Source organism: Trichosurus vulpecula, chromosome 9 (assembly GCF_011100635.1).
Source record: "Trichosurus vulpecula isolate mTriVul1 chromosome 9, mTriVul1.pri, whole genome shotgun sequence".
Lineage (NCBI taxonomy): Eukaryota > Metazoa > Chordata > Mammalia > Diprotodontia > Phalangeridae > Trichosurus > Trichosurus vulpecula.
The window spans coordinates 143806654-143832028 of NC_050581.1; the positions used below are offsets into that span (position 1 = coordinate 143806654).

Below are 25375 nucleotides of genomic sequence, written 5' to 3' on the forward strand. Positions count from 1 at the left end.
AGCCATTGATCATAAAAGCTTTGAACTGTTCCTTTTTTTCCCAGGATTGAACACTTAATTCTAGTTCTTAATTCAGCACCCCACCCCCACTACCTCTCAGTTCCAATTTCAGATTTCAAACAGGAAAAAGTCATTATCAGCTCTCTAGTTTGGTAGCTTCAAACAACCAATCCATCAACAAGTATTTATCAAGTGCCTACTATGTGCTGGGCACTGTGCCTACTATGTGCTGGGCACTGTGCTAAACACCAGAGATGAAAAACACAAAAATAAAGCATTCTTTGCCCTCAGGAAGCTTACATTTTAATCATGGGAGACAACAAGTCCATGTATAGGTGTATCTGAGATACATATGAAGTAGGTAACCTAAAAGGAAGGGCAATGGGAGATTGGAGGAGACAAGAAAAGTCCTGAAGAAGATGGTGCTTAATGGATTCCAAGAGGGAGAGCATTCCAGGCATGGCAGACAGCCAGAATATGCAGAGAGGGGAGATGAGGAACAGCAAGTAAAGCCAAATAGGGGGACCATCAAGTATGGAGAGAGAAGTAATATGGAGCTCATCCATTGGCAAATTCCTCCTGGAGCCTCCATTTGGAGGAGGCATCCAACCTAGCCTTTATCCCCCTCAGCCCTGTCCCTAGCTTCATAATCATGGCCTTGTACTTGGTACCTTCATCCCTTGCTGAGCTCCCACCTTTTCAGCTCCCATTAGAATGTAAGCTCCTTGAGGGAAGGGACTATCTTTTGTTTCACTTATATTTATATCTCTGTGTTTCTCACACTGCAAAGCATACAGCGAGTGCTTAATAAATGTCATGTTGTGTTGTGTATTGTTCAATCATTTTCAGTCCTGACTTTTCATGACCCCTTTTTAGGGTTTTCTTGGCAAAGATACTAGAATGGTTTGCCACTGCCTTCTCCATCTCATTTTACAGTTGAGGAAACTGAGGCAAACAGTGTTAAGTGACTTGCTCAGGGTCACATAGCTAGTGTCTGAGGCCAGATTTCCAATCTTCTCTTCTCCAAACTAAATACCCTGAGTTCCTTTGAGTAATCCTCATGTGTGGTATGACACAGGAAGAGTGGAACTGCAGCACCTCCCTAGTGCTGAAGCTCTCCCCCCTTTATCCTTCACCCCCTTCTTTGACCCTCACAATGTAGGCAGGGCCTCTCAGCAGGAACAGTGCATGACAGAGATAAGGAAAACTGAGAGAGGGGGAAACCACCACGGGCTATCCATAGGCCCCCAGAGAAGGAGTAGTCAGCACTTGAAAGAAACCATGACAGGAGGGGGAGGAGAGAGAGCCCACATTACAGAAATCCCACTTTCCCTTTTCTTCCAGGATAGAGGGAAGAGATGTGATGGACGGATCAGGTGTGTGAGATTGTGTTGCTGGGAGCAAAGGGGGCTTGGTAGAAGGGTTGGATGAGCCAGTCAGGGCTGAAAACAAGAAGTCCCTTTGAATTGGCATGTTTAAGGGCAGCAGAACTGGAGATACCCAAGGAAGCCAGAGGCAGGGACAAGGGAAGAGCCCCAAGGCAGCCAAATGAGCCCCTCACGTTGCAGGGCTGGAGGGACATCCTCCAATCTACAGCCATTTGTTAACATCTTTATCATCGGACTGGGGCCAATAGCCTAAAACTAGGGTAGTCCACCAGCCTTCCCTACCCTAAGGGTGAGACTGAGAAAGAACAGAGAAGGAATACCACCAGGGATGACAGCAGAGAAAGTGGCACCATGTTGGCAGGAAATCAGGGTCCACGATGGTGTAGGACACAGGGGTTTGGGCAGCCTGCTCAGCTCCCTACCCCTCAGGTCACAAGCAGGGGGCTGCCAGTCAGCTGGGAAACTGGAAACCTCCAGCCTGGAATGTTTCAAGTGTAGAAATGTCTAGAATCCAAAGAAGGAATAAGCCATCCAAGAGTGGGTAGAAGGAGGCACAGGACTAAGGAATGGACAGTCTAGTGGACAGAGAAAGCCAGAAAGAACCAGAAAGTTTTCCGAACTGCCAAAAGGTGAAAGAGCTTATGGTCTAATGGAAAGAACCCTGTTAGGACATCTGAATTATTTCAGTACAATTCTTAACCTGCTGTGTGCCATGGCTTCTTCTGGTGGTCTGAATGTTTTCAGATGCATAAAATAAAATACATAGGATTACAAAGGGAAACAATTATATTGAAATATTATCAAAATATTACTAAGACAAAGTCACGGATCCCAGATTAACAACTCCTGAGCTAGTGCCAGACTTACCACTCACTGGTTGTGCGGTCCCAGGAATATTGTTTTAACCCCTCTAAGTCTCAACTGTACCATACGTAAAGGAATGGATTAGACTAGGTGATCTCCAAGATCCAATTCTAACATTCTAGGCATTCCCTTCCTAATCTTGTCCCTAAATTTCATGCATCTTCCTCAGGGGACCTGTCAGTTTCTATCCTACCACCGTCTAATCTAGCCTAGCCCCACTCTGATGCATAATACCTGTGTGACCTTGGGTATGTCATTTCACTGTGGGCCTCAGTTTTCTTCTCTTCAGAATGAAAGGATTAATCTCAGTGATCTCTGTTGTCTGTCCCAATCCCAATGATCTATAACTGGATAACAATTCTGGCTATAATTTCTTGTGTTTCTATCATCTTTTTAATTTTTTTCCCCAAAGTATTTTCACATCCATTACCTCATTCAATCCTCACAAGAATGGTAAGAGGTCAGTAGTAGAGATACTATACCCAAGTGACAGATGGAGAAAGTGAGTCACAACATGGGAAAATTATTTGGAACATGTACTAGGTTTCCTGATCTGATGCGTAGGTCAAAACTCTCTTTCCTGTTCCACCTTATTTCATAAATCCCTGAAATAGGAGAGAAGCCCCTGATGCCACATCCTTTGCTCTGGTTTAGTAGGAGAGCCCTTGTCCTGTACTTGGGATCCCCTCCACTAGGAATATCCCAGAAGGGCAAAGATTGACAGGATTCTCTTCCCCATACCCTCCCTTTCAAAGTGATCCTACTGGGACCTTACGGCCACCCGGCCAGGTCCTCTCTGAAAATGAACTTGGTGTAAGTATATCAGAGAATATAAGGGCCCACGCTGATGTGATCCATTTTCTTCTCTCCTTGGGGCACCATGGTACAGTAGAGCACTAGGGGTGAAGCCAGTTGCTCTTGGGTTGAATCTCTACTCTGCTCCTTATTTGGGCAAACCAATTACCTTCTCCAGGCTTTCATTTTCCTCTCTGAAATCAACCAGCCAGACAAGATGACCTCTAAGGTCCCACCCAACTCTGAAAAGCGTATCTTCTTCTTCCATCAGCCCAAAGCACAAAGGGGTTGGCAAACTATCTTCCGCCTCATGAGATGGGACTTTCTGAGCAGCAGCTCTGAGCTGAACCAGCTATTTTTATTCATTTCCTTCCTTGCTTTCTGAACAGCAGGGTGACTCCTGTCTCGGACCCCTCGCCCCAGAGCTGCTGATGGCCCCAGAGAGAAAGGAATCCAGAAAAGGTAACAGAATATGAACCATGCTTCAGGTCCTTAGCAGCTTTTCCCCAAGTCGTTCCTTCCTTCTCTTCCTCCCATCTTCCCAGGATGCTACAGGAGGGCCGGGGGAAACCCAGCTCAGCTCAGTTGGGAGATCAGTTGGATCCCCTCGAAAGAGGTCCTTCGTTCCCCAACTTCTGCCTCGCTCTAGTTCATCCTTTACTAGATCTTTAGAACCCCCCAAAAAGTGCCTTGGAACAAAGGGATGGATTTCGGGTGTCTTTGAGAGACAGTGTGGTCTAATGAAAAGAGAAATTAGAAATTGAAATTAGAAAGTCCGCTGCTTCCTCACTATGTGACCCTGGGTAAATCATTTCATCTCTGAATGGCATGTCAGCTATTGACGGCTGGCCTTGGAGTCAGAAGGACCTGAGTTTGTGCCCTACCTCTGACACAGCCACTGTGTGACCATGGGCAAGGCTTACTTCATGACTTTGAACATCAGGTTCCTAACGTATAAAGTGGGGATAATAATAGTAGCTGGCACCTATGTAGAAAACTTATAAAGTTTTCAAGACACTTTACACATGTTTTCCCATTTAATCCTCATAATCTCTGTAGGCACCTGTTAATATTATTCCCATATTATAGATAAGGAAACTGAGACGGAAAGAGGTCAGGGCCACACGGCTAGGCAGCATCTGAAGCAGGATTTGAACTTGGGTCTTCCTTCCTCCAGGTCTAGTACTCTAACGAGTAACACCTGCACCCAAAGGTGGCTCATGGCAGTTCCCTAAAAGATAGTTCTGTGACAATGTAACGCTCAGAGAGATGTGACTCCTGCTTGTTTGGCCAAACATGAGCAGTGTGAGGAGGGAGCCAGGCCCTTTTAACCCATATCATCATGAACAGCCACAATCGGGCTCGCTAAACATCCCTGTGAGACATGGCATTAGTCAGAGCGCACCACACATGCTTAAAGACTGGTACCTCCTTGGCCAATGTCCCATTACGTAAGAGCATAAAAGATATATACAAAGTCAATGAGAGGCAGTCTTGAAACCGGCAAGACCTGGCTTGAAATCCCTTGTCTGCTGCCCAATGGTCATGAGACCCTGGGCCAGTCATTCACTTCTTAGTATTCTAGGGGATTCTCTATAGCTAGAAGCTGCAGAAGAAGGGTCAACCTGAATTGGTATAAGGGAGTTTCCCTCATTTGGCAGTTTCTCTCTCTCTCTCTCTCTCTCTCTCTCTCTCTCTCTCTCTCCTTCCCCCCCCCCCCACCCCTTTCTCTCTCTCTCTCTCTCTCTCTCTCTCTCTCTCTCTCTCTCTCTCTCTCTCATCTAGCCATCAGAAGTCTTGGATTCCTATCCCAGTGTTGCCCATGACTGGCCATGTGAATTCAAATAAATTTTCTCTGTTTGCTCATCTTCTGACTCTGTAAAGTGAGAGGACTGGACTAGATAAGGATTCTTAACCGTGGGCCTGGCCAGGGGTGTGATGGAGCCAGCATGAACTGTCTCAGAAATCTAATTGTTACATTTTCAGTGTGAGCATTTACATCTTGGAAACTGGAAGATGCTACAAATGAGGGCTTGGTTTACTGTTTTGTTGATTGTCTAGACTTTTTAAAATGATGTGAAAATGTTAATAATGAAGATTAAATTTAAAAGTGTATCACCACACATTTTCCCCCTTCTTCTGGAGAGCTGATAGTTTAACATTTGCCAGCATGCCACTGCATGGATCACCTTTGGCAGTGGTGAAGTCTATATACCACCTTCTGAGAATAATGTTTTTAAATGCATGAAATAAAATACATAGGACTACAAGGGAAATCAATTATGTTGAAGTAGAATTATCCAAATATTTTTAAAAATGAGTTCACAGATTGCATGCCACCTTGGGGAAGGAGGGATAGAGAAAAAATTTGGAACTCAAAATTTTATAAAAATGAATGTTGAAAACTGTCTTTGCATGGAATTGGAAAAAATAAAATACTATTAAATGGAAAAAAAAACCAAGCTCACAAACTTCAAGTTAAGCCCTGGGCTAGGGGCAGCTAGGTGGTGCAGTGGATAGAGCCTTGGCCCTGGAGTTAGGAGGACCTGAATTCAATTCCAGTCTCACTTACTAGCTGTGTGACCCTGGGCAAATCACTTAACCTTGATTGTCTGAGGGAAAAAGTCCCTAGGCTAGGTCTGGTCTCTCAGGCCCCTTCTAGCTCTAACATTCTGTGGTCCTATGATTCTGTGGTCCTGTGATTCTAGGCGAGGGGACAAGAAAACACCAGTGAGCGCATTTCTCATAATGCCTCTCTTCTAAAGAAAAATAGACTAACTGTTCCATTTGGAGTCAGATTGGGATGCTGCCTCTAAAGAAATCTAAACCTTTCTACTCTGTCCTTTTTCCCAGAGTCATTTTCTTTGCCCACCCAACATCTCACTCACACTCAACTGTTGTGTTCTTCCTCCATAGCCAGCCAGATGCCTATGCTCATAGCCGCCAAGTGGATAGTGTTGTTGCTGTGGGGCTTGCCTGGTAGCCTGGCCTGCCCTGTACCCTGTGATTGCCAGGCCCTAGAAACCTTTGGACTGGTGATAGACTGTAGCAACAGGGGGCTGACCACAGTGCCTGCCCTGCCCAGTACCACCCGGCACCTGTACCTACAGAACAACAACCTGAGTTCCATCCCTGCTGGCACCTTTGACCACCTGAGCTATGTCAACAGAATTGATGTGACCGGTAACCCCTGGCACTGTGACTGTAGTATCTTATACCTGAATCTCTGGCTGGAGGACCACGCCGAGGACATCCTACACGTGACTAGGTGTGCCAGCCCAGCCAGCACAGCCTCCCTGCCCCTCAGCCAGCTCACCGGCAATGAGCTGGAGGGCTGCAGACAGCGGCTGTACCCCGACCAATACCGTGTCTTCTTCTGGGGGGACCTGGCTCTGATAGCACTGACAGTCCTGAGCATCATGCTCCTGGGTGCCCTCCTGTGGATGGCCCAGAAGACCATCTACTGGGTTTCGCTGAACCAGCGTCCCCAGGAGCCTCATCAATGGCAGGAGAGCAGCCTAAGACATCGCAAATCCAAGTAACAGGCCTTTGGGCCTTCCCCAGCCATCCTGCTTCAAGTCACCCCACCTCCTGTCTCCATATCAACTCTTTCAATGACCCAAATAAACGGTCAGCTCATGACCCACCACCAACACCAGTGGTCTGGGCTCTTTCCTTTTCTCAGGGGGCCAGTACTTCTCCAATCTAGGAGCATGGGCAGAGTTAGCCTGGCCATTTTGATAATAAAAATCGCTTCAGCTTAGGGCTCAAGGATTTGTCTTTGGTGATGATAAAGCAATACCCTCATTGGTCCCTGGGTCCTATGACAGCACCAAGGAAGGCCTCTGTCAAAGAGGACTGGCCACTCAGAAAGAAAGACCAGCCCACTCAGTAGACTCCAATTAGAGGGGGAACTCCCACCTCTCTGCTGGGCCAATGTCCGGGGTTCCACATCCCAAGATCTGGAGAAAGGAAGAAGCAGTAACAGAGCAGACACTGTCATTCCCTTTAAAATCTACTAAGTGTGTGGTTCTTCCAGTTTTCTTTGACCCAAGCACCCCTTTCCACCCTTTCAAGGACAGAGCGCTGAACTTGGAGTTAGGAAGTCCTGAGTTCAAATCCTGCCTCGGATACTCACAAGTTGGGTGACCATCACTTAACCTATCTTTATCTGTAAAACAGGGATGATAATAATGTAATAATAGATACAATCATTTCTAATGATAATATAATAGATATAATCATTTCTAATAATAATATTATGATAATAGATAGAGTTGACAGAATAATAGAACCTGTTTCGCAAAGCTTTTACAAGAATCAAATGAAATCGCATACGTAATGCCCTTTGCAAAACTTAAAGTAGTCTGTAAATTCTATTGATTTTCATTTAATTAGCTTTGGTTTAGTCTGTCATCACTACTACCCATACAATAACATTGTCAGAGCTCCTGATCATGCCCCCTGTTTCACTTTACTCCCTGGCCAGCTAGCTGCTCAACAGCCGTCTTGCAGCTTGGAATTACCCTCCTTGGAACTCATGACTACAGAGAAGAGAAAAGAGAAGTCATAAGACGAATGAACAGAAATGCATATTTACAGACACATACACTCCTACATACAGGAATATCTGGGTTAAGATCCCAGCTTAGTTCTATGATCACTGTGCCAGCTTGGACAAGTCACTTTACTCCCCTCCCCCAGCCTCAGAAGGCTGTTTTTTGGCTCCAGTTAGATAATGTATATAAAAAACATTTTGTAATCATTAAAGTGCTATTCAAATGTCATCTCTCACCAGAGCCATAACTAGGGCAAGGTGACTGGCACTTTGCCACAGGGCAGCAAAAATTAGAAGACCCAACTAAATGAGTTTGTTTTAATTACCTCTTGTAATTTCTTTTATTCCCCATGATCTTCTGGCTAGTTATCTTTCAGCCTAAACCAAATACTATGCTCTGGAGAATTTTAACCCTTTATGTTCCCATCATGCCTAGGAGTGCCTCCACATATCTAATAAAAGATAAGTTTATTAAGAAAGGCAGCTTGGAGAGGGTGCTGGATTTGACATTACAGTAGGAAGATCTAACACATCGGTTTCCTCAGCTATAGACAAATGGGGGGTGTGATTAGCTACTTCCCAGGATTGTTGTGAGGATTGAATGAGCTGAAGTATGTGCATTAAAATGCTATCAACTAGCTGTGTGATCCTGGGCAAGTCACTTAACCCCGACTGCCTACACACACATGCACACACAAAATGCTATCGAAAACATTTTTAAAATTTATTAACTTTATAAACATTTATAATCTGTGTTTTCTTTTGCTTCTCAATTGAGTAACTTTTTTTAAAAAATCAAAAATTAAACCCTCATTATAAACATAGGTAATCCAGCAAAATAAATTCTCACATTGGCAATGTCTAAAAATGTATCTCTTTCTGTAACAGATGCTCTAACCGTGTTTCACTTTACTCCCTGGCCAGCTAACTGCTTAACATTCACCTTGCAGTTTATAATTACCCACCTTGGAACTCATAACAATCACAGGTACACACAGGTATCTCTGCTTTACAGATGAAGAAACTGAGGGACAAAGAGATTGATCGACTTGGCTGTGGTTATATACTCAATGAGCCTCAGAAGCAAGATTTGAACCCAGGTCTTCCTTACTCCAAGTCCATCACTCTATCCAGTACACAGACTCATTGTTGTCAGTGCTGACCGGGGCAGCTGGACAGTTAGAGCACAGGTCCCCAAAGACGGGGTGTGTGCTTATTTTATGTAGTCACACCCTTCCCTTATCTGAGGAATCCAGCCTTCAACAATAGCTGGTCATCCTGACCCAAAGTACAGTGCAGTGAGCCCAGAAACCACACTCTGACAAGAGAGGCACAGAAGGAAGGGAGGAAACAAGCATTTATTAAGTACCTACTATGTGCCAGGCACTGTGGTTTTTTATTATTATATTATATAGATTATATTAAGTATTATAATATCTTACTAATATTATCTCATTTAATCCTCCCGAATGGTAGATGTCATCCACTTTGTCACCTAGCTACCTCGAATAAATGAACGAAAAATAATTTATGAAGCACTTATGTGGCAGGCACTGTGTTAAGTTCTGGGGCCATATCTATAAAAAGTAAGATAGTCCCTGCCTTGATGAGCTTATATTTTAATGAGGAAGACAATAAATACAGGAAAATGGTGGCCAGCAAAGAGAGTTATCATCTGGAGAGCTACAGAGATGGTGACTCAGCCCACAAGGCTATCAATTAACAAAAGTCTTTCCAAAAACAACAGTACCTTTGATTTCATTCTTGTGGCCAGAGCAGTGGGACTGGAGAGGAGTTATATGAGTTATGAAGAAGCTGACATCAAGATGACCCAGATGGCTGGATGGATAAAGATGGTATGGGCCAGGGCCAATTAGTTATAGTAGACTAGACTAGAGTAGATTACCTTCCCCAGGAATGAGGGCATGGATTCTGGTGGTCACAGGTGTGCACAGGTGCTCATCCAGGCAGGCAGAAGAGGGTGGCAATGGAAGCCAGGCAGATGGCACGGATGGCTGGAGTGGGATGCGAAGCACAGTGTGGTTTGGTTTGAGCCTGACCAGACACTGAGTGTAAGTGCTGTTGGAGTTCAGAGAATTAAGAGATCAGTGGAGGCTAGAATAGTCAGGGAGGCCTTCCTAAAGAGGGCAGGACTTAAGCAGGCCCTTGAAGGATAAGAACTTTTTACAAGTGAGGAGAATTTGGGCTAGGCAGGGGAAAGGGTATTCCAGTCAGAGTCTAAGCATGGAAATGTGTTAGGGGAACAGTGGGCAGACCATTCTGGCTAGAATATCAACTGTATAGAGAATATAACAATAGGAGACGAGGGTGGTTAGCTGAGTGGGTCCAGATTACAGGAAGTTTGATCTAGTTTGCTCCTTGATCTCTTGGACTGGGTTAAGTGTCCGATCCCTTTCAGAGCATGTGACTCTGCCCTTCCACTAACTATAGCAAAGTAGAAGAAAAGCTTTTCATCAGGATTACTATTGGCAGCTGCTGCCTTCCTGTTTCTACAATTCAACTGAACTGCCTCTCTGACTGTGCTAACATTTAGTACTGAAACTGACTTGAGTGTGGCCCTTCCCTTAGCCATGCCTTCCCTGGATTGCTCTAGCATGTGAGCCAATCCTTGGACAAAGAACATGCTGTTTGGAATTTCCCCTCCCCAAGTTGCTATAAGCTAAAAGGCTGTCTTTGGGACTCATCAGTCAGAGTCAATTGGATCCCTCGCACACAAATCCAGCTAATCATATGTGGGAAGCAATGATCTCTGTGGTGTACCTGGAAAAATGGCTGCTCAAAAATATTTCCAGCACTGTCTGCCCAGGTGCATGAATTTGCTTTTCTGCAAATTTCAGGCCAACATTCATTTTCCTATCCCATTCCAGTCTCATTCCACTTTCCTTAGTTCTGTCTGCTGGAGACGTGCAGAAAAGTCTGATTCTTCTCCCAAATGACAGCTCTTCAAATACTTGAACAGTTTATCCTGTGTCACCATCATCATCCTCCCCTTCCCAACCACTCACACACACACACACACACACACATGCATGCGCGCACGCACACACACACACACACACACACACATATATCTTCTCTTCTTCAGGCTAAGTTCTGTCAACTGAGCCTCCTATGGCAGGATCTTAAGACCCTTGACCATCCTTAAAGATGGAGCCAAAAACCAAGGGGGCAGCTCTGGGTACTGTTTTCCATCTGCCCACTTACTGTAACTAGACATGTCAATCATAATTAATCCATGAACAGGCTCCTTCTCCAGTTTGGGTGGTCCTGAGTACCTCTCTCAATAGATGAATTTGGTGGAATTTACTCTGAAGATGCTTGAAGACAACTTTAGTGAAAAAGTCAAGAATAGAGCTAAAAGAAGAATAGGTCTAGCTATATATATAACCTTATGAAGACCAAGGATAACTTTTTCTGTGTGGCTATTGAGACTCTGGAATTTTGTTAATTTTATCCAAGACTTGTTTTAACTCTTATCAGCATTCCTGTTGTGCTAACAATTTTTAAAAAGTTAACCTTTGGGAAATTAAAAAAGAACTGTGTATTTACTTCAGGAAATAGAGGGGAGGGAATGGATGAAAATATGGATAGTAGCAGAGAATGGAACAGATCAGACAGATTCCAGCAGTCCTGCCCCCCAGGAGCAGGAAACATCCCTAGAGGTCTATACCAGCAGATTTGGAGGAGCAGGTATGGGGACAGCCATCCTCCTGGCACTAACTAACTAACATCCCTCTGGTGATGCTGCTTACATTAGGGACACCTGTTTTCCTTTGAGGAAGTTCTGCCCCATCCCTGGTCCGTGAGAAACCTGCCTACCAAAGGTGAGGACAACCGCAACTGTCTCAGTCTTAGGTCTAAGCCCTCTAGATCTGGGAGGTGACCAGGTCCTGGTTTCCTACCTCTGGAGAGAGTTCTTCCATTTATTATAGATAAGGTTCATTATGGCAGGGGCAGGAGTCCTGGAGAAAAGAGTAATATAAAAAAAAAGAGAAAAAAGGAAAAGAAAAAGGGAAAGGGAAGGGAAGGGAAGGATGAGAAAAGGAGTAGAATGGAGGGAAGGGCATCAATAAAAAATAAATAAAATTTAAATACTGGTTTAAAAAGAGAGAGCCCTCTGTGAGGGAATGAAGGGTTAAAGGTTAATTCCTAATTTTTTTTTTAAATCTGCGATGGCCAGGCCTCAGCAAAATTTTGAGACAAGCGAAATTGGTCTCCCTGAACCCCAAGGACAGAGCAGGAAGCCACTGCCCCTAAATTGCCTCCCAATATCAACTGACTCTGGAAACTTCCCCCACCCCCAAGAAAGACGCCATTGTCCCAGGCAGGGACCAGACAGGACTGTTAGAATTGTAGCTTCAGAGTTGATCAGGAAGAACCCCAGAGATCACTTAGTCCAACCCCCTCATTGTACAGATAAAGAAATTAAAGCATACGATTTGCCAGGTCACAAAAGCAGAAAGCATCAGTAGTGGGATTCGAACCCAGGTCTTTCTACTTCAGAGAGGGTGTATGTTCCATTGTACTATTTTTCATTCTATCAATAACATCAACCCAAGGGCAGTTTTCTAGCTTTTACAATCTACAAATTGATCTCCCATCTAGTATTCTCCCAACAGCACTGTAAGGTAGAAAAGGGGAGGTATCAGAGCCTCATATGGAGGCAGCTAGATGGTACAGTGTATAGAGTGTGGGGCCTGGGGTCAGGGAGACCTGAGTTCAAATCCTGCCTCAGGCAAGTCACTTAACCTCTGCCCCAGTTCCCTCAATTGCAAAGTGGGGATAATATTATTGAGAGGGTTAAATGAGATAATATTTGTTAAATTGCTGAGTATACTGCCTAGCACATAGCATGTGGTAAATGCAAGCTATTATCAATATCATAGACTTTAAGTGATTTGACCAGTGTCTCACATACATACACAGTCAGGATCAGAACTAGTTTCCAGCCGTCCTAACTCCTGGGCCAGGGCTCGCTCTTTCCACCAAAGTTTATCCAATTTTTCTGGCAACACTTGTGGATGTCATTAGAGGGCATCTGTTGGAGTAGGCTGTAGGGAAGCAAGTCCTGAATTTCCCACATCTGGCCTCTTTTATCATTCCCAAAAACTGCCAGAGCCTTCTCAAACTCCTGGATGACTCAACACTGGCCCCTAGTGGCTAATGGAATTTCCTCCACCAGAGACAAGAGTCAGTTGGAGAACTGAGGTCAATGGTGGAGAGGGGGTCACATTCCAGACCAGTGACCCTATAAACTCCCCACCCCAGGAAAATTGTCATTGTCCCAGGCAGAAGCTGGAACCAACTCGTGGATAATAAATCTAGAACTGACGAGGACCTTGGAGGTCACTTACTCCAATCCCTTCCTTTTACAGATGAAAATACTGAGGCCCAGATAGCTTATCCAGTGGCTGGCCCCGGGTCACAGGGAGGAGTCCAGATTCAGGGCACCTTCGAGGTCAGTCTCCTCCGGCGTTAGGTTTCTAAAGCAGAGCAGCCTGGGAGGTAACCAATGACATCACCACCACCTACCCCTCAAAACACTTACATACACACACACATACACACACACACACACACACACACACACACACACATGCATGTGTCTGCTATGGATCTGGGCATAGCTAGTCTCAACAAATTTGGCAAGTTCAAGAAACTTCCTTAATTTCCCCCTTTTCTACTTGCTGCCCCTCATCCCCTTCATCTTCTGATCTGGTCATCCCTGGCCTGACACCCTCTGGCCACCCGAAGAAGCCCAGCTCTGACAGAATCTGCCAATTACTGCTCAACCACCTTCTCCAAAAACCTGCATTTAGAGCTGGAAAGAACATTTAGATTCCGCCTGGTCCAACTCACTCATTTTAAAAATCACAAAACTGATGCCGGAAGAAACCTAGTGCGTCACAAGGTCACAAGTATCAGTATGGGATTTAAACCCAAGACCTCTGACTCCAAAACTGCCCCCAAGCAGAGAGCCAGAGACTAGATTTCCTGAGAGTGGGCTTTCCTATCCCAACAGGTGACAGCAGCCAGGAAGGGCAATGTTTGGAGAGACCCTGCAAAAGCAGATGACAGAAATGCATGTGCTTCTAAGTGGCCTGAGACATCCAGAGAATAGATTTTCCCAGCACTGGCATATGCCAAGGCACTGAAAAACATCCCACAGAAGTAGATAGGTTCCCTCAATCTGAGGGAGATGGCCGTGTAAGTAATCTCAAGTGTGAAGTTTCCAAAGTTCAAGGTTTCTCAAGCGGGAGAATCTAGAGATCTGTACATCTAAGGAGAGAGAAGGAGATTCCTGGACTCAGTTTGGTCCTTGGGGGAAGAAGAGGACAGCCCATATTCCTGAGCATTACCCTACTTGGAGAGCAAAGCCGGTGAATTATTTGGTCAGCTCCAAAGAGAATTGCTTATTTAAATGCCCCAAAGTGTGTTTTCCCTCTAGAAGGGAATCTGTACAAAATCTGGAAAGGGCTGTGTTTGCCTCTGTGGAAGGACTAGGGATCCAGAAGAATCTCAGAATAGTGACCTCAGCAACCTCAAGCTCAGTTCCTTTCCACAGGACTATTTAAGTATCAATGCATTTTTTTTAATCAATGCATTTTTATATCTATTTGGGAGGCAGCTGGGTGGTACAATGGTTAGAGCACTGGGCCTGGAGTCAGGAAGACCTAAGTTCAAATCTAGCCTCAGACTCTTCCCAGCTGTGTGACCCTGGACAAGTCACTTAATGTCTTTCTGCCTCAGTTTCTGCAACTGCAAAATAGAGATAATAATAGCCCCTACCCCCCAGAGTTGTTGTGAGGATCAAATGAGATAATATTTGTAAAGAGCTTAGCAAAGTGCCTGGCACATAGTAGGCACTCAATAAATGCTTGCTTTCTTTCCTCCTTGTAGGCTCTTATGAGTCCTTTTCATCTTTTGCATTTTCCATGGAGTAAAATAAAGGTTGTCCTGGACCCAATATGCATTTAGTACCTTGAGTGCTTGTATAGGAACTAGGGGCCCTTCTTGCCTATATATGGAGGAATCCTTGATACAAATGTAACACAGTGGAAATTTTAAAAGGAGGATATTTACTTCCAAAGTTATCATCACAAATGCTCACACATACTTTCATCCAACTCACAGAAGATATAATCCCCCTTCCACCCTATACTACTTCATCCTCTTGGAAGGGAAGGAGATCAAGGTTCATAGATTATCTCAGTTCCCATAAAGCACAGCTTCAGCTCCAAGTCCAAAACCCACCTAGGGCCTGAGTCCCAGATACCCTGGCTTCTCAGGACTTCCATGCTAGGTGACTGGCTGTACCTCCCCAACTGCAATCCTAGTCCCAAGATCTTCATGACTGGAACTCCTGGACTAGTGGGAGGTCAAAGAACACAAAAGAGAAACAAACACCCCTATGCCCATTTCTGCAGTGAGTGACCTCTGTACATCTAGAGAGAGGGAAGGGGATTTCCTGATTCAGTTGCTCCTTGGAGGAAGAAGCTGGAGGAGGAATGAGGAGGAGAAATGTACTGCAGGGCAGGTCCCTAAGTTCCTGCTGGGTACAGGAGGAACCTGGCCAACAAATGGCAAAAAGAGAGGGATGAGCTTGCCTCTGTCTCATCATTTTTAAAGGTGAAAGCCGCCAATCAAAGAGGCTATCCCTACCCACATGGTAGAAACACGGCAGGTCCTCCAGTAGACAAACTAGGCGTGCTCAAAAGCCAAGTTACACAAGGCTGGACTTATACCAAGAATATACCGGATTTTCTTTGAGTAACTCTATGTGAAGGCAATGAGCAAAAAAGAGAAATTAACCCTTTCTTGGGTTAGATTCATAGAATCAGACATGGTCCTTAAGAGTGCAGTATACCTGGGTGCAGAGGACTTAGACTGCAGGTTACATAAAAGTTAAGAAGTAGAAAATGTACTTAATTGTACTTTAGTTATGTGCTTCTTTTAAAAGTTGATAATCTGTTTTACCAGACAATGTCCTGTAATGGAGACAAACTTTTATTCTGGTGGCTAGAATGCTGGGCAAAAATTGTCAATTCCACGTGAGTCTCCTTGAGGCTGATAAAAACTTCAAGGTAATTAATTTGCCTGGCTCTCATTAGCTACCAGGGGCATAAAGAAAGTTGAAAAGAATTCATTCATCTTAACTTATCAGAGTTAACTGGGAGACTCTGGGAAGAGTGGAAGGCATGAATGAGATTGAAAAAGAGTATCTTGATAGAGTGTTGTACTATGGGCCTGAGTAACAAAAGAATTAGGATATTCCCTTCGAGGAGGAAGAATCACAGAATCAGTGAATTTGAGAGTTGGAAGAGTTCAAGTGGCTGTCTTGTCCAAGCTATAGATGAAAACTAGACCTACTCTAATACATCCAACAAATAGTCATGCTAACTCTTCCTAAGGGTCTCCAATGAGGGGGAAACCACCCCCTTTAGAGGCAGGCCATGCCACTTTGGGATAGTTCTAATGGTTACAAAGTTTTGTCTTGATGTCAGGCTGAAATCTGCTCATGTTGAAGCCATGCTGGCTCCTTGTAATCACCATTTTCCTTTTTAAATGTTCCCCAGTTTCTCTAAGAGCTGCAGATAACCAACAGCTCCATCAGGTGGCAGTAGTGGCTTGGTAAAGAGACATCAAAGGTAGGGGAGAAATCATGGAGGCAGGATGGACTGGCCAAGTGCTGAGATAGAGAATGAGGGGAAGTATTCCAGTCCCAGTTCAACTCTAAGAATGTGAGTGGCCCAGGAAATGTTCCCTCTCCCACCAGCCAAGGAGTCTGTTGGAAATCGTGCCCCTCTTTTTCTACAGGGGCTAAAGAAAATGCAACTCAGATTCTGGGACTTTCTTCAGAGAGTTTGCTATTAATGAAAGTAAATGGAGTATTAGACAAGTCCTTACTCCCCTATTTGTTCTTGGATGATTGGTGGTGAAGAAATTGTGCAGGTCAAGAAAGGGAGACAGGAGGGGCAGCGAGGTGGTGCACCAACCCCAGAGTCAGGAGGACCTGAGTTCAAATTCAACCTTAGACACTTACTAGCTGTGTGACCCAGGGTAAGTCATTTAACCCCAATTGCCTCCCCGCCCTCACCCCTCCAAAAAAAGAAAAGGGAATAGGCTCTTCAAGGACTCAAGTGTAGTCCCCACCCTCTACCAGAGAGAACACTACTATGAAAAATGGCAGAAGTTGGAACTATGTAATGGATGGATTATTGACCAGAACTGAGCCAACAGGAAGTATGAGAAGGCAGCTGGAAGTAACCAAGGCCCACAGCTCCACGTTCAGGAAAGCACTCTGTCAGAGATGGGAGTTGTATCATTGGCCTATGAATCATCATAAAGAGCCCAGATCTAATACTTACCCCATTAAATGTCTCTATGCTGGTTATGTCTGTGTGTCCTGAGTTCTCTTTTCCGATGAAGGTTGTTTAGTGGACATTAGCTTCCCTCAGCTCATGGCTTTCCCATGAGCCATAGGGCAGCTAGGTACAGCACCCCGAAGCTGCCACCTCTCCTTTTTGTTGGGTAGGTGTCCTGCACAGGAGTGGCTGAAGAGGACTTCATTCTGAAACAGTGATAAAGCCCCATGCCCAAGGGCTCAGATTTGCTATACAGCCTCTACCCTGATTGATCCAGCTCACTGGAAAAAACCCCAGCAGTATGAAGAGATGAAGCAGTGAGACACTGCTTGAGTTCTCTGTGAATAACGTCCTATCTAGGGGTGAGAGTTCTTATACTAAAGTTTGGTGTCTCGGAGAAACACAAGGTTAAGAGCCAATGTCGAGCCACCTCATACCAAGTCATTAAAGATTAGTCTATCCAGATAGTCCCAAAGCTCCCTCAAAGCAGGCTGCAATGACCAGCTGCCCATCAAGGTGGCATTCTGACTCCCCTGTGACCAGGGAGACAGGAGTGCTGGAGAATCAAGGAGGAAGGCCCTGCACAGAGACTTAGAATACCAGAGGCACCAGATGATGGGGAGAAAACAACTCAAGACCCAGATGAAGAAGAAACTACATGTTTTGCCTTCTTAGTAATTGAGAAAGCAGGCCAAGACTTCCCTGGCCTAAGGGGATAATTCTGTCCAGATGAAAGGAGGCCTGAATCCAGAGGCCATCCCCTTCTGTGGAGGCCCCAAGGGCTACCAATATTAGGACTTAAGACTGTAGCATTCATCATAGGCCACCCACCGGCCTAGGATCGGGGTTCCATGCCAAGAGGGTCTAAGACTAACTGGAAGGAAGAATTGATGGCAGTTTACCATAGAAATGCCAGAACTATCTGGCCAGCGACCAAGTTGACATAGGATGCTCCAAGGGTAATGATTAAAGAAATTACACCTCTCACCAGACAGTGCCCATTTTTGGAATGCACATAACGTATGCTTTCTACTTAACCCTGACATGGGATGTTACGTATTGCATTGGACCTCTTTGCTTGGTTGGCTACGTGTATTTTTGCTATATTTGTATATGTACGGGCCTGTGACCTCTCTGTCTTGGTAGTTTGTAGGGGAGCCTATTCTGGTAATTAATATACGTTTAATGTACATCTACAAACTGTGCCTGTGCACTGTGTAGGACTGCAAATTTTTATTAGGGAGTGGGTTAAGTATAAAAGGGCAAGGACCTTTACCATGGTAGTAGAAGTTCCATAACAGAGGCAGCTAGGTAGTATAGAACCAGCTAGGAGACATAATGAACAATACACCGGACTCAGAGTCTGGAAAAGCCCGGTTTAAATCCCCTCAGACATCTGCCATCTGTGTCTCCCTGGGCAAGTCACTTAACCAAGCCTCAGTTTCCTTACCTGTAAGACAGGGGATGGTAATAGCAGCTATCTCAGAAAGCTGAGAGGATCAGATGAGATAAGGTCATTCAATAACATTCATTAAGCACCTACCATGTGTCAGACACTGTGCGAAGTGCTGAGGTTAGGAAAAAAGGCAAAAAACAGTCCCTGATCTCCAAGAGCTTACAGTCTAATGAGGGAAACAACATCCAAACAAGATATATACAGGATAGATCGGGAATAATCAAGAGAGGGAAGACATTAACATTAAAGGGGATTGAGAGAGGCTTCTTGTAGAAGACCTGGTTTTCATCAGTTACCATCATCATCATCACTATAACAACAGGAACAGAAAGACCTCCAGTTTGCTAAGTGCCTCCTTGAGGATAATCAAATCTCCAAAGTAATCTGGAAGATTTCCTATTGAATGAAGGGGAGCAAGAGGCAGAAATGAGATTAAAAAAAAGCGGGGGGGACAGCTAGGTGGCACAGTCGATACAGCACTAGAGTCAGGAGGACTCGAGTTCAAATCCAGCCTCAGACACATTAGCTATATAACCTTGGGCTTCCTCAAAAAAAAAAAAAAAAGGACTCTCTCAGGATCATATGATCAGAACTAGAGGGGATATTAGAAATCCCTTTGTTTTAAAGGTGAGAAAATGAAAACCCAGAGGTTAATGACATTGAGGTAAAAAAGAAGAAGAGCCAGGATTTGAACCCATAACCTCTAACTCAGAAACCAGGGCTCCTTCCACTGTGCCATGATGCCTCCCTATTGTGTTCTGACCAGGCACAACTGTGGTCCTTTTAAGACAGGAAGGATTGGACTGGCAAAGAGGATGTGGAGGGGCATCCCCATGTAGGAAGGGCAGAATGGGAGGCCTCCCACCTGAACATCCCTTCCCATTTGCCCTAGCAAGTGATTCTCCTTCTCACAGGCAGCTTCTCGAAGTCTGAACTCAAAGCCTAGGCCCCCAGAGTCCCAGGGCATCCAGAACTTCCTCCTGGGGCCTCGATAAGGAAGAACATAGCCCCATTTTCTTCATGCCAATGCTTAAATAATCTTGCCCATTCTCCATATTTACCTGGATACCAAAATACTGTTGATCAAGGGTGTGTGTGCAGCTTTTGACCTTTAACAGTCATTTCTGGGTTAGCTCTCAGACAGGACATCCTTGAGGCTTTGACTCAGAATTCAGCATTGATTTAACACTCTCCTGTCCAGAGGGAGAAAACCCCAGGACACTGGGCTCACCTTCTGCCCAAGAAGATTAAGTATTCAGACGGGTGTACATGCTTGAAATTATACCGTTGGTGCCCTGGGTAGTACGTCAAAGGACCTTGATTCAAGGCTCTACTACTTACCCGGTGTGACCTCCAGCAAGTTAACTTTACCTCTTAAGGCCTCAATTTGTCTCTTGTGAAATGAGGGGGTTGAACTAGCTGATATCTCAGGTCCCTGGTCCTAAACCCTATTGTCCTGTGGTTCCATGGTTTGTGCTTTATGTTAAACATTGACTTTCCCAGGTATAGAGCTCAAATGTTTCTGGGAGAGACGGCACACCCAATCCTCAGCACTTTAGTGTGAATGAATTTATCATAGGGTAAGTCTGAAAGCGGCGCTCAGGAGAAAGGGCAAGTGAAAGCACAAAACCAGGTCATAAAATGGAGTTTGGGGTGACTGGAGACAAGCTTCATAATTTTGTGGAGGATCTGTGCTGATGCTAGTCCACCTGGGACCTCAACACCTGTTATTAGAATACAATGATCTACCTTGTATCATACTGTACCTGGCACATAGTAGGAGGAATGAGGATAGGAACTAGGCCAATGGGATTTCATCAGTCTAGGGTACTCCTGGGTGAGGAAACTCCCTCTACCAATGCAGAGTGATTGCATCTCCTCTACCACTAACAGTCTTAGAGAGCATCTAGGCCACCAAAAAGCCAAGGGATTTGCCTAGGGTCACAGAGACATTGTAGGTCAGAGACAAGATGTGAACTCAGTTCTTCAAGGCCAGCTCCCTATCCACTATGCATGCCATCTGCATGGCACACAGTAGGTGCTTAATAAGTACTTATTACTAGATTGATTGTATTTGTATTTATTCTGTATTTGCTTACGTAGACAGAGATCGAGATGGCATAGTAGACTGGACTTGGAGTCAAGAAGCCCTGAGTTCAAATCCTGCCTCTGAAATTTATCAGCTGTGTGACCTTGGGCATGTCTCTTAACCTTAATGGAGATAATGGTACCTGCCAAAGTTGTTGAGTATATTTACATCATTTTCTTTAAGCAGGATTGTTGTAGAAACCCAATAAGACCATGTACATAAAATGCTTTGAAGACCCTAAAGCTCCATAGAAATGTTAACCATTATTATTCAATGTATATGCACTTTTGACTCCCTTTTCAGGATGTAAGTTCCTTTTTCTGCAGCCCTGCACCAAGCACGATAGATACTTGTTGATTAACTGATTAAAGAAGTGACCAAGCCTGGCTCTTTCTAGCTCTCTTTCTCTGGGGCACAGTGGAGCTTCTTCTGCCCCTCTAGAACTACTCATCCCTGGCCTGTTTCCTTTATACCTGGCCCTCTCCTTACTTGCACCCTCTCATCCCATGCCGTTTGGCCTCGTCTAGCTGATCCAGTGTTTCTGCATCCTTTTGTTGCCCTGACTTGGACGTTGGAGCTAAGGGGGCCTGCCCGCTTTGGACCTTGACTCTTTTGAAGCATCAGTAAAGAGGGTAGAATTTGACTATAGACAGCAGAATAAACTACAAGTTCCTTTAAAAACAGAAGGAAGCAGTGTGAGCTTTAGTAGTAGCGAGAGTGTTGGGATAGAGGTCAGGGGTCCTGGGTTGTAGTTCTGGCTCCACACTGACTTGCCATGTGACCTTAAAGAAGTCCCTTACCTCCTCTGGGCTTTAGTTTCCACATTCATGAAATGATGGATTGGATGATCTCTAAAATTCCACCCAGATGTAGTAACGCAGGGCTAGAGACACCATTCATTCACACATTCAACAAATGTCTATTGAGCATCTACTATAGTTTTTAAGAATTCAGTTTTATTTTATTTTCAGTTCCAAATTCTCTTCCTTCTCCCTCTCTCCCCCATGCATTGAGAAAGCAAGAAAAACAAAACCCATTACAAATATGTATAATCATTCAAAATAAATTCCCATATTAAGCATATCTAAAAGAGAAAGAAGAAAGAAAAGGAAGGAAGGAAGGAAGGAAAGAAGGAAGGAAGGAAGGAAGGAAGGAAGGAAGGAAGGAAGGAAGGAAGGAAGGAAGGAAGGAAGGAAGGAAGGAAGGGAGGAAAGAAGGACAGATGTTTCAGTTTGTATTCTGAGTCCATCAGCTCTCTATCTTGAGGTGGATAACATGCTTCATCATCAGTCCTTTGGAATTGTGTTTGATTAGAGTTTCTAAGTCTTTCAAAGTTGTTTATATTTATAGTGCTGGTGTTATTGTATAAGCTGTTCTCCTGGTTTTGCTCACTTCCCTTTGTATCAGTCCATACAAGTCTTCCCAGGTTTTTCTGAACCCATCCCTTTCAACATTTCTTATAGCATAATTGTATTTCATTAAATCCATATACCATAACTTGTTCAGCCATTCTCCAGTTGATAGGCATCCCCTCAGTTTCCAATTCTTTACCACCACCACAAAAAAAAAAGGAACTGCTATAAATATTTTTATGCATGGAAGTCCTTTTCCTCTTTCTTTGATCTCTTTGGGGTACAGACCTAGCAGTGGTATTTGTGGGTCAAGGAGTACATAGTTTTGGGGGTATAGTTTAATAGCTTTTGGAGTATAGTTCCAAACTGCTCTCCACAATGTTTGGAATAGCTCACAGCTCCATCAAGAGCATATTAGAGTGTTATTTTCCTGCAGACCTTCCCGTATTTTGTCATTTTCCTTTTTAGTCATCTTAGCCAATCTGATGGGTGTGAGGTGGTGCCCCAGAGTTGTTTTAATTTGAATTTCTTTAATTATTAGTTATTTAGAGCATTTTGTATGTCTATTGATAGCTTAGATTTCTTCCTCTGAAAACTGCCTATTCATATCCTTTGATCATTTGTCAATTGAAAAATAGGTCTTTTCCTTGCAAATTTGACTTAATCTTAGAAATGAGACTTTTATCAGAGAAACTTGCTGCAAACATTTTGCTCCCAGTTTCCTGCTTTTCTTCTCATTTTAGCTGTATTAGATTTATTTGTGCAAAAACTTTTTAATTATATGTAATCAAAATTATCCATTTTACCTCATCTGAATGTCTCTCTGTCTCTCTGTCTCTCTCTGTCTCTCTGTCTCTGTCTCTGTCTCTCTCTCTCTCTCTCTCTCTCTCTCTCTCTCTCTTGTCTCTCTATCTCTGATCATGAACTCTTTTCCCATCCATAGATCTGATAGGTAATTTCTTCCATGCTCCAATATTTTGCTTATGATTTCACCCTTTATGTCTAAATCATGTACCCATTTTGAACTTACCTTGGTATATGGTATGAAATGTTGGTTTATACCTAGTTTCTGCCAGACTACATTACAGTTTTTCCAATGGTTTTTGTTGAATAGTAAAGTTCTTGCCCTAGTAACTGGGATCTTTGGGTTTATCAAACACTAGGTCACTGTTTAAGCATGTCATATATGCAAAGCCCTGTGTTAGGTGTTGGAAATCAGAACAGCAAAACAACATGACATTCTGTACAGAAAAGGGAACCTAGGAGAGTAAGGGAGAGGAGTAGACAGGAGAGGATGGGAGAAAAAGAGTTGAGGAGGGGAAAGGGAAAGGAGAGGAGGGGAAATACAGGGAAGAGATAGGCAGAGAAAAGAGAAACAAAGAAAGAGAGATCTACTTCAACACCTTGATCTGGCGTGGATAAGAGGGATAAGACAGGAGTGGGACAAGGGGAGCTCTTTTAAAGAAATTCAGGATTGTAATTGAGGACACATCTTTGGGGCTAATAACTGATCATTCATGGATCTCTTTTTCTCTCTTCTCTTAATACAGTTTTCTTTTGTAATATTGTGAAATGCAAAGTTATGAGTGGGGAGCTGTTCTCAGTACACTGGATGGGTGTGGGGGTGGGGGCTCAGCATACATTAACTGAGTTTTCCTGGGTGAGGGATCTGAACTATGAGAGTAAATAAATTCCCACCAAGTGGAGCCATGCCTTTTGGGTCATGACAGTTTCTGATATAGGGGTTAAAGTCATAATTATTTTTAGCATGAAGTATAGAGTGGGGTTGTATATCTTGCCACCAATTCTACCTTTTAACTTTTATAAACCACTTCCTTTCTTTGGCTTCAATTTTTCCAGCTAACATGCGGCTTGCCAACTCCCACTCTTGTGAAATCCTTAATGCAGTGTTGACAAAGTTCTTAATGGCCTCCAAAGACAAGTGCCAAATACCCACAGGGCATGACCACTCCTAAACATTACGTATGCCAGCATTTCCCAAATCATGCCACATGGAAGCTAATTATATGATTAGGAGTTCCATGAGAAAAATGTTGATGTTTGTGATATTTTCCCTTTAAAATATGAAATTATGTGTCAAATGTATATATAAAATACAGCAAACATGAGCTTAACTTGCTCTATTTTCCTTCAACATTTCCCTGACCTTCCCCCCCTCCCCTTAGCTAGGAATATCTAGGAATATTTTATATGCTCAGACACCTGGACCATTTGTAAGTTCCATCAAGACATCAAGGCCAAAGTGTTCCTTGATCAATTTACTCCTAGCTAAATTGACTCTTAGAACTCTTGAGAGGAGCCTTGTCCGCCTTCAGATGCCTGTACCCTGGAACCTGCTCACCTAACTGGTAACACCCTGGCTGGGATTACCAACTCCCCTTTTATGTTTTGTCTTCTTCTAGTAGAATGCAAAAGGGCAGGTAGGTGGTGCAGTGGGCAGAGAGCTAGGGCCAGGAGTCAGGAAGAATCATCTTCCTGAGTTCAAATCCGACCTCAGAAGCTCACTAGCTATGTGACCACTTCACCCTGTCTGCCTCAATTCCTCATCTGTAAAATGAGCTGGAGAAGGAAATAGCAGACCACACCAGTATCTTTGCCAAGAAAACCCCAAAGGGGGTCATGCCCAAAACAACTCAACAAAAATAACAACAGAATACAAGCAAACTCCTTGAGTGTAGGGATCGTCTTGTTTTCTTGTTTCTGTCTCTCCCGAGCTTAGCACAGTGCCTGGCACATAGTAGGTACTTAATAAATGCTTCATCTTTCTATCCTTAGAACTGCTGTTGTATGCATATAGTGTAGACATATATTTTATGTTATTTTGTGTTTCTGCCCAAGTTCAGGCCCTCATCACCCCTCTCCTAGACCATCTGCAACAGCTTCCTAACCAATATCCCTGGCTCCATTCCCTACTTGCCTACCACCACTAGATTACTCACTTTGTACATATTACTCCTTGCTCCAAAACTTTCAATGGCTCCCTACTGTAAGCATCTATGATTTCTTGATGTGTGATGGTGTTTTGTTTCGGTGATAAATTAAAATAAATGAAAAGTATTTAAATTTTAAAAGTGACTCTTTGATCTTTAAAAGTGACCTGGAATCAGAAGACCTAAGTTCAAATCTTGCCTCTGTTTACTATCTTTGTAAACTCAGGCAAGTCACTTAATCCCTCCAGGCCTCAATTTCCCCATCTGTAAAATGAGATTGGACTAGATGGCATCTGAGGTTCCTTCCAGCTCTAAATCTCTGATCCCAACTATAACAACTGCGAGATAGATGGAGAGAGACATAGATACATACACATGAACATAGATGTAGATGTATGTATGTCTATATCTATGCAGATATAGACATATACACATATACATGTATATTCATTATACAAGCATATATAATAAAAGAGACAGTGTGGTGTAATGAATGAGGTGTTGAGATTAGAGTTAAGCAAACCTGGGTTCAAGTC

The 25375-nt window shown here is 43.9% G+C and overlaps 1 protein-coding gene across 1 annotated transcript; it reads left to right on the plus strand.

Annotated features, from left to right (window-relative positions):
• The first annotated feature begins 1281 nt into the window (after positions 1-1281).
• Positions 1282-6589, plus strand: GP9 (glycoprotein IX platelet). Its single transcript, XM_036737493.1, has 3 exons — positions 1282-1365; positions 3434-3509; positions 5964-6589. Exons 1-3 carry the CDS (start codon positions 1282-1284, stop codon positions 6587-6589), a joined length of 786 nt encoding a protein of 261 aa, XP_036593388.1.
• Positions 6590-25375: the final 18786 nt, after the last annotated feature.

Excerpts from the sequence above, each read along its gene's own strand:
- GP9 (XM_036737493.1), top strand. The coding sequence starts at position 1,282 with ATGACAGGAGGGGGAGGAGAGAGAGCCCACATTACAGAAATCCCACTT. Across the intron at positions 1,366-3,433 it reads ATAGAGGGAAGAGATGTGAT|CAGCAGGGTGACTCCTGTCT; the intron begins GGACGGATCAGG and ends TTGCTTTCTGAA. Across the intron at positions 3,510-5,963 it reads GAGAAAGGAATCCAGAAAAG|CCAGCCAGATGCCTATGCTC; the intron begins GTAACAGAATAT and ends CTTCCTCCATAG.